General features: G+C 46.2%; 1 protein-coding gene across 1 annotated transcript; it reads left to right on the top strand.

Annotated features, from left to right (window-relative positions):
• The first annotated feature begins 4,535 nt into the window (after positions 1-4,535).
• On the top strand, positions 4,536-9,102 carry bambia (BMP and activin membrane-bound inhibitor (Xenopus laevis) homolog a). Its single transcript, XM_068582022.1, has 3 exons — positions 4,536-5,140; positions 6,923-7,207; positions 8,055-9,102. Exons 1-3 carry the CDS (start codon positions 5,065-5,067, stop codon positions 8,471-8,473), a joined length of 780 nt encoding a protein of 259 aa, XP_068438123.1. The 5' UTR covers positions 4,536-5,064; the 3' UTR covers positions 8,474-9,102.
• The last annotated feature ends 646 nt before the right edge of the window (positions 9,103-9,748 follow it).

Here is a 9,748-nt window from a genome sequence, read left to right as displayed (position 1 = left end):
AGTTTAATGTGAGTCTGTAATGTACATGGTGTCTTGAACATTAGCAAAGTGTGGTAGATGCAACATTTTAATTCATGCAGTAATGTTAACATTTGACCTTGCGTATGAAGTCAGATTTAACTTTAAAGTCACACTTAGCCTTGGATGTGTAATTGTGAAAGAAAGAAAAATGTCAAGCCCTTTATATAAACTACTGGAAACAACTTGCTAACTAGCTCAAGAGGTCAAAACAGTGCTGTTCGTCGGTGCACGCTCACATTTACATAGATAATATATTACAGCTCTAAATGTCACACACATAACCTTAAACGTATGTAATCACTTATAGAATTATATTAAATGAATCATAATAATGTGGTGTATAATCTAATTGGATGCAGATGTTTTTGTGTCGTGATATTCTATTGCGATTATTTTCTACAGTGACACTGAGCTAGTCAGATACTTTGCATTTCCTCTCTCGGGCTCCAGGTCACGTGTCGTACCATCGTCTGCCTGCAGGGGGCGGCAGCTGCTCGGTTTCTTTCTCCCTGACGACACAAATTCCTGTTCACACAAAGCTTTCAGCAGCATGTGTCGGTTGAAAGCTTTGTGAGCAGACTGACAACATGTTCATGTTGTTTTAGTGATTTACAGCAGCATATGTAGACTTTCAATGAACAAGGCGACAACTTGAGCAACAGTGACTTGACATGTTTTGGGGTTTCTGAGAGCACCACACTGTTAACTATACATTATTGGTTTTTGCTTCATATTTTGCACTTTACTAACACTTCTATACATTACAAACTTTTTTATTTTTTCACCAATTTTCCTTTATAAAAATACTTCAATGACAAAACCCTTCCTTCCTGTGGAACTGTGTTATTGTCAGGTCACCTGTGTTACAAAGTAGCAGCGCAGAGCCCGATGAGTAGCGGTACAACGCCGCTTCATGATCAAACGCAGGTTGCCTACAAGGTCCTCCCCTCCCCCGCGTGATAAGAGGACAAGAGTGCTGCTGAATACCCTCTCGATGTAAAAACAAGTGAAAAACAGGCAGGGGGAGCGCCGTCGGTTCCCCTGCCTCTGGAGGCCTTTGAGATAAAGTCTGAGCCCAAAAACTCAAATGTGTCCAGAGTGCGGACCCCGCATCACCGCTGGGCCCAGATCCACATCACCACTGAGCCCAGATCCACATCACCACTGAGCCCAGATCCACATCACCACTGAACCCAGATCCACATCACCACTGAGCCCAGATCCACATCACCACTGAACCCAGATCCACATCACCACTGAACCCAGATCCACATCACCACTGAGCCCAGATCCACACCACCACTGAGCCCAGATCTACATCATCACTGAGCCCAGATCCATATCACCACTGAACCCAGATCCATATCACCACTGAACCCTTATCTACATCACCACTGAGCCCAGATCCACATCACCACTGAGCCCAGATCCACATCACCACTGAGCCCGTATCTACATCATCACTGAGCCCAGATCCATATCACCGCTGAACCCAGATCCATATCACCACTGGGCCCAGATCCACATCACCACTGGGCCCAGATCCACATCACCACTGAACCCAGATCCACATCACCACTGAGCCCAGATCCACATCACCACTGAGCCCAGATCCACATCACCACTGGGCCCAGATCTACATCACCACTGAGCCCAGATCCACATCACCACTGAACCCAGATCCACATCACCACTGGGCCCTCCGCTCTCCCTCTCAAGCTTCACTCAATTATCTCAAGGGAGAACAAAATAGATTGCACTAGGAAGGAGACGGTCTGCCCGTCTTCGACTCTTTGGAGACCATGATATGGCTCACATCAAAGAGAGGGGAGGAAGCCTTGGAGGTGTCGGAGGAAGTCTGTCTGTCTGCCCGCCGTGGTGTATCATGGAGAGAGAGAGAGTTGAAGGTTTGAATCTTCAAAGTGGGAATATTTGGGCCAAATAAGGTAATTTTGGCCTGTTAGGACTCCTTCAAGAGGGGGTTGGTTTAGAGCTGGTGCTTGTGTTCAGAGGGCTGAATTTGAAAACCCATGGTTTGACCGCTCTCTCAGGTAGACTTGACCGCCCTCTTCCTCTCCCACCATCTCCACAGTTAAGCGTCGTTGCCCCCGGCAGGAGGGGAGACGCTTTTGTGAAGCAAAGCCCTGCAGTCTGAGCCGGGTCACACCTACAAGTGTCTCCTAATGTGTGAAAGCAGACGCAACCTGTGGGGAGTAATTGCTCCCTAAAAGACCACTTACATGACCCCCTCCTCACCTCCCAAACACACACAGACTCAATATGTGCTGATGGCTTGTTGACGCTCATCCTCTCAGCATGACAAGACACACAGTTTTGTTTTCTAGCTGGTGGGCATCGTCCATCCCAGTCTTATGGTTGGAAGCACGTACCCCACTTTGTGTCAAGGCTTCTTTAGACATTGTTGTATTTCTTTAATATTTAGTGTCAGAAAAAAAAGGTGCACTGCTGATTTTAAACATTGGGTTAGTTTACTTGTCACAGGGTCCTCCTTTAGCCAGTGGAAATAATTTGATAACGTCTTCTGTGTCTCTGGAGGGACTAAATAAATAGTTGTGATGATGTCATAGTCATGCACGTTTTTTTATGTAAAAAAGTGTAGGTGTGTCTCACAAAAGACACGATGCACTATGGGTAACGGAGGATCCAGTATAGGGCAAAGAGTCAGATTGTTTTGGTCATTCTATAAAATAAAAAGCTTATACCAGTCTTTACCACCAGGTGGTGATGTTTAACCATCCACCGCTTGGTAATGCCAGGCTGATGGAGATGGAGCAGCCTCTAGAAGTCTAGTGGAGGAGGCATTTATGATCACTTTTAATGGAACTAACTAAATAAATAAATATTCTCAAACATATCATGTACTTTAAAAAAATCTTCATATCTTAACAGGCGCCATCGAAGACCAGCTTCATGTCACGGGGCGCTTCAAGAGGGACAATTACAGCCACTATCACAGAAACCGAGCGGCTGTCCAGCATGAAACTAGTATTTCTGCTGACCTCCACCCTTTCCACGCAGCTCTCAGCAGAGATACATGCTGGCGCCTCCTCGGAATTGCAGATAATTACGGTAATTGCAGTGAGTCGTTTTCTGTGTTCCCTAAAGCGGTGTCCGCATCCTGTTGTCTGTTGGGCACAATTACGGCCTGGAGATGCTTTACTTCCACGACCATGGAGCTCAGACAGACAGACAGACAGACAGACAGACAGACAGACAGACTTCGTCTTTCCTCCTCATGACCCCCCCTCTTCTCCCGGGATGAAATATAAGCAGCATACTTAAGATTCTCTGCAGGACGACAATTGTTATTTTTATTTGTCTCATTCAAAAACAGGCTGTTTAAAACGTGCAAAAATATATTTTTTAAAGTGACTAAGTTCCTTTTGTTTTGTTTGATTTTTTCTCGTTTGGGTGGGAAAGAGACTCGTTGCTGATACATATCGCGCGCGTGCATGTGTGTGTGACGATTGTTAAAAGGGGCAATTGTGTCTGTGCGCGCGCGTGTCCGTCTCACTGGCGCCATGTGTCCTTTTGGATTGCTAATTTCTCTAAACGTCTGTCCGCTCCTCCCCGCAGCAGCAGTCTGGTAGCCTGAAGGGACGCGGCCCGACGCGGCGTCCACCCGGCCGCCAGCGGGGTGCTGACCGGTCTGCCTTCACTTGCGCAACACCCCGAGCTTTCATTTACAATGCCATGAAATACGTCCGTGACGTGTCTTTATGCTTTTGGGTAGTTCTGCTAGTTTCATATATCGAAAATATTTTTAAGTTTGTTTTACAAATAAGTTAACATGCATACATATGAAATATTCCAATATCAAAACAAAAATGTCCAAACAATGCAGCAGTACAGTCAGGTGACAGTATTAGTGGCCCCGACCAAAGGAATCCAATAACGACATGTGGAAGATGGTATTATGGAAATGAAGGACGATGAATGAAGAGATTGGCTTGACCTCGGTCGTCAAGCTGCAGACTGAGAGACACAGAAATCAATAAAACCGGATTGTGGATGAGAGGACTTGAAAAATAAAAGTATCACGGGGGAAAATTAACAATGAAGACATTTGAATGCAGAGAACAATGGGATGTTGAAAACGTAAACAAAAAGTCGGCAACCCCAAAATGCAACATATTATCCAGTAATTCGTCTGTAAGTATTTTCCCCCAATACAACGTTTTAAAGGCAAATTAACTTGCTCTGGAAACTTGCAGTTTTGTTCTATTTTTTCTATTTCTATCGCTGCTCCCTCCTATAATTTTTATCCTCTATGTTTTTTTATAATGCATTTTGCATTCTTTATTTAATGGGGTCCTGTCTTATTTTGAAGAGGAAAAAAAACTCGACTATGACCGGATACAATGTTGTCACGCATTCACACTGACTTCTCTCTCGCTGGGCGGACCAATCAGCTCGCAGGGGGCGGAGCTTCGACAAACCACAACTATTTCTCCTGCTAGATCTTGGGTGTCCGGAGTCTGCGTGCAGTCTGTGGTACATCGAAGTTGTCCGTCTTCTTTCCCTCCTCAACATTTCTCCGTTCAGGAATACAAAAAGTGATGCTTCACCGTGACCGGCTGCACACTGAGGCAGAGGACGACCAGCGGTGACAACTTTACACCCCGTTTCCCTCTCTTCCCAGGAGTATATTTCTATTTTTTCCTCCACCTCTTTTTCTCCTTTCGGCTTGAAGAAAAAGAAGACGCGGTGTTTTGCGATTTTTTTTTTTCCTCCCGTAATGTCGGACCGCTTTTAACAAAAAAACACAAACTTTTCTGTCTCCAATGCGGGAGAGGAGGAAACATTTTCCGACTGGGTTTTGCTACTTTTTGGTACTTTGTTTTGCTCCAGAAAGGATTGTGAGCTGTCGCCTTTCAGTTCGGGAATGACTCACTTTTCGCCGTAGCTCCATGTAAATCCTTTTTTTGTGTGGTTTCGCCTGGTCGTCCAGCTCTTCGCCCAGCGGACTCTCCGCCGCTGCTACTGGATATACGAGCTCGTCTGCGCAGTACTTCGCTGTAAATGGAGCGCCAGTCCAGTTTCATTTCCCTTTGGCTACAACTGGAGCTCTGCGCCATGGCTGTGCTTCTCACCAAAGGTAGAGGCTTTGCTCCGGACGGCTCGGCTCTGTCCCCCCGGCTCCTCCGGCAGGTTGCGCGGGGTTCAGAGAGCTGAACCGGGACTGAAGTGACTGCTCAGCGGCACGGCTGCTTTCAGGCTCGCCGGTGTTTTATTGATGACGCTAGCTAACGTAGAATTGAGCCAATTTAGACCACAGATAATACAGGAAAGACCTGCTGAGGAGAAACACCCTCACCTGTGTCCATTTAACTAATTGCAGAGGTTTAGTGTGTGTTTTACGAACATAACGCGGTGTCTATTACATTCATAGACCAAAACCTTTCCGTGTAATTACTTTTTTTTGTGTCAATTTAACCAAACGTATTTTGTGTAACAATAAGAAAAAAGTGACTCCCCCACGAGTGCGACTTAAAATATTCACATTCTTTACAAAAACAGTGTCTGTTATTATCACGTTATGTGGTAGTAACATGCTCACTCGGTTTCCTTTAGGGTTTCTCGGAGACCTCTCGTTTAGCTCACGTTTTGAAGCTGCCATTCATAGAAGACTGAGCGCAGGGGCTCAAAGGCTTTCAGTGCTCGGCCTGTCTCCCCCCAGCCCACAAAGGGGCCTCTCCTCTAATGAAATATTCTCCAAATGACCTGCCGGGCCCTGCTGCTCCAATCATTCACAGGGAAACACTGATCTGATGAATGTGCTCCTGCGTTCACACAGCAGCTCTGAGAGCAGCTTCTGAAACCCCTTTTCATGCTTTGTAGCCCAGTTTATGAAAGTAGTAGATGGGAAACAGGTTGTATTGCTTTGTTTATGAAGCTATTTCCAATACTATTCTTTATTTTTATTTTTTTTAACTTGTTATAAAGCAACATAGTCACCGTCCCCAATGCAGATCATTGACATCCCACTATATGTGTATCCACGGCACTCAGAAGTGTTATAATGGCGCCAGAGAACATGAAGGCAGCACGAGCTCACAAATAGAAGTTCTCTAAATACATCTGAAGTCATGTTTTTGTTGTGTTAGGGCCGATCCCCGGCCCACATTTATGCTTTGAGACGTCTCCTCTGGGAAAATAAAAAGCCACGGGTTGAAGTAATGAGTGGGCCCGTGTAAAAAAAGAAAGAAAAGAAAAAGCAGGCAGCCGTAATGATAAGGTAGCTGGAGCTCTTTAGATGGGACCTCGGTGCACCCCCTCCCCTCCTCCAGGCCGTCATCACCACAAGTAAAGCTGGGGGGAGAGAGAGGAGACTCCGGCTCCCCTCCTCTTTACGAGTTTCCATTTGGGTTGAAAGAAATTGACTTTGGCAAACAAACCACTAATTATAAGCTACACGGTTCCTGTTTTATAATACAGTCAGAAAAAAGGGCCATTTTTCTCAGAGGAGCTCCTAAATGAAGGCATACTTGCCGAATTGATGCAAAAGTGGAATATTCCCATGGGGTCTTTGAAAGGTACCTGGCTGTTTTTATGGCCGGACACTGGCAAGACACTTTTCAAACACTTTTTCATCATAAAAGCAGAGCAGACTGAGTTTGATAGGATTATGTCCCCAAAACGCCAGTAAAGTAGTTTTGTTGTAAGATATACAAACTGACATAAGTATACTAAAGTTTGGGATAAAACACAGCTGGAATAAACTTGACTTTTATCATTGGTGAACCCAAACCAAACTGAAGCTATAGCTCATGCCGTGGAGTATAACGTAAAACCGATGGACTTTCCAGGAACACGGTATTATTTTAAAGCTATAAATACATTTAAACTAACCCTGCCCTGTCTTGTCTTGTGTTTCCAGGAGAAATCCGGTGCTACTGCGACGCGCCGCACTGCGTGGCCACCGGGTACATGTGCAAGTCGGAGCTGAACGCCTGCTTCACCAAGGTGCTGGACCCGCTCAGCGGGAACTCCCCCCTCACTCACGGCTGTTTGGACCCCGTCGCTAACGCGGCGGACGTCTGCAGCAGCGGCAGCTCCGGGGCCGCCGACGTCCTCGCCGGGGCCTCCGCGCTGGAGTGTTGCCACGACGACATGTGCAACTACAGAGGCCTGCACGACCTGGGGCACACCAGGGACTCGACAGGTAAAAAAAATACGCCTTGCAGAGCTCTCACGGGCTGTTTGTTTTGATTGTTTTTTCACTGAAATCCTCTTTAGCACTCTGCGGGGGGATTTTTACGATTCCTCCTCAGCAAATATTCAATATTTCCGCCTTTCCTGTTCCAGAAGCAATACGTTGAGCCGTTGGGTTCTTCAAACCCTCGGCTGTTTATGGACATGCGGGCCACCCCCTTCCTCCATATTTTTTTTCCTCCCTCTATGTCCCAGCTTTACAGAACTTCAATTTGACTTTTAATGGGCTCCAGCTCTTCGCCTGGGAAGCCAGGGAGCAGCCAGTTTACCTTAAGCACTTGGAAAGAGATCAGATGTATTCATTCTTTCTTTTTTTTATTATTATGTGTGCACCGTGTAATTTTCCCACTGAGTAGGAATGTGCCTCTCAGAATGAATATTGCCTGACAACTCCTACATGTTGGGCAGAAGTGGGAGCTCTGGGAGTAATGAGAAGGTGCACAGAGAGACAGAGAGGAAGGGGAGCTGTCCCGTGGGAACCGTCTTGCCGTGACCCCGACCGGAGCGCACGATAGTTTATTAGCTCAAATTAATTCCTGGCTCTCAGTCGGGGCAGGGTGACTCATTTGCGGCCCTTTCTCACATCATCGCTCTCGTCTCGTCTTGTTTTTCTCTCTCTGCGGTTACTGGCTCTCCTGTGGAGCCAGGCCTCTCGCTAAAGTCCGAGCCGCATACACGTATTTAAAGATTTGCTTGAGTCTAAGACGCCCTGGTACTGTATGAAAGGATGTGGAGCAGTGAAAACATGTGAGCGTGCAGTTAAAAAGACATCTTTCTCTCTGTGTGTGTGTGTGCAGATCACAGCCGGTACCAGCCGGACAGCAGCAACAGGAACCTGGTGACCCGGGTCCAGGAGCTGGCCTCGGCCAAAGAGGTGTGGTTCCGGGCGGCGGTGATCGCCGTCCCCATCGCCGGCGGCCTCATCCTGGTGCTGCTGATCATGCTGGCGCTGCGGATGCTGCGCAGCGAGAACAAGCGGCTGCAGGACCAGCGGCAGCAGATGCTGTCGCGGCTTCACTACAGCTTCCACGGCCACCACACCAAGAAGGGCCACGTGGCCAAGCTGGACCTGGAGTGCATGGTGCCCGTCACAGGCCACGAGAACTGCTGCCTGACCTGCGACAAGATGAGGCAGGCCGACCTGGGCAACGACAAGATCCTGTCTCTGGTGCACTGGGGGATGTACAGCGGCCACGGCAAGCTGGAGTTCGTATGACTCCCACCGGGAGCCACGTGACTGTCAGGAGCGTCTCTGCTCCGTTCTTTAAAAGACATTCCCATGTTGGTTTTTGGTCCGTCGGTTCTTTTCAACCAGTTGGCGGAAAAAATACGAGACTGATCTCATGCCGTGTGTTTTTAAAAATGTTGTTGTTTTTTTTTGCTAGAGGAGCACTTTACTTGAAATAATGAAAGGCAAAGCAACGAGGAGCTGTATTTAAAAGTGGAGAAGGGCAGAACTGAGGTGGAGCGAGAGCTCCGTCACTGCTCCGGAGGATCCTGGACTTTTACACTGAGCGCTGAAGGATTCCAAATCTGTCTTATTTGCACATTTGTAAAGAAAAAAACCCCAGAAACAAGTCGTTGCTTCAAACCAGATTTTTACACTGACGCCAGGGTACAAAAAAAGAACTTGAGGAGTTAAAAAAAGTGTTTGGCTGTTGGTGCGCACACTCCTCCTGTGTACGTTTTCATGATTCAAGCTTATTGTAAAGATTTTAAATATATATATATATGTGTATATATATATTTTTGTCTGATAAAAGTGACCGGTGTGCGTCTTGTTCTGGGTGAATGTCCAACACCTCTTTGTGATCAGACTATAAGCTTGATTGTGAGCGTGAAAGACAAAACTTCCATTAAAATGACTTTTTATTTATTTCATGATTCATTCTTGTGTTTTTTTTACATAATATTCAACAACAATGAGGGAAAACGATATTATATGTATATACAGTGGAGCTGCTACATCTGTCAGTTCTTAAACCCTCTGCAGAGGTCACGTTTTGAGCTTCAAATAACTCCCCCCTCCTCACTGGTTGGATTCATCCTGGAAGTAATGGTGCTATTTATTTTATCCTCCACTCTAATGCCTCTAAAGCACCTCCCAGAGTCTGCCTTCCTGGACGTCAGTGAGAGACACTGTCCTCCTGTGTGCTGAAGAGGGTGTCAGCGGGAAGGATTTCATCATTATTTTGCTCTTATTTTGAAACGTATGGCTCAGAAAATCCACTGGAAAGACAAAACTACAACATATTAAAACAACTTTCTTCCTCTGTGCCAATGAGCTCCATTGTTGTCCTTTTAAGAGACACAGTGTTTCATTACACAGGTTTACTTGAACTCAATCCAACGTACACCGCCGGAAACGTAGGCATTAATCCACAATACACTATTCCTTCTGTCTGAGTGGTGTTTGCTTAAAAACTACTTATTTGTGACCCATTTCATAAAGAGTTGAATCTTAAGTTCTGGCCAGTGAGCTTCAGGCTGA

The sequence above is a fragment of the Clinocottus analis genome, unplaced genomic scaffold (assembly GCF_023055335.1).
Source record: "Clinocottus analis isolate CAN_PGR_092001 unplaced genomic scaffold, fCliAna1.0.p SCAF_18, whole genome shotgun sequence".
NCBI lineage: Eukaryota > Metazoa > Chordata > Actinopteri > Perciformes > Cottidae > Clinocottus > Clinocottus analis.
The sequence above is the reverse complement of the archived record's forward strand: the minus strand, read 5'-3'. Positions and strand labels throughout refer to the sequence as shown.

Bases quoted from the DNA above. Each gene is read 5' to 3' on its own strand.
- bambia (XM_068582022.1), top strand. From the start codon at position 5,065: ATGGAGCGCCAGTCCAGTTTCATTTCCCTTTGGCTACAACTGGAGCTC. The intron at 5,141-6,922 runs GTAGAGGCTTTG...TTGTGTTTCCAG, and splicing joins GGCTGTGCTTCTCACCAAAG to GAGAAATCCGGTGCTACTGC. The intron at 7,208-8,054 runs GTAAAAAAAATA...GTGTGTGTGCAG, and splicing joins GCACACCAGGGACTCGACAG to ATCACAGCCGGTACCAGCCG.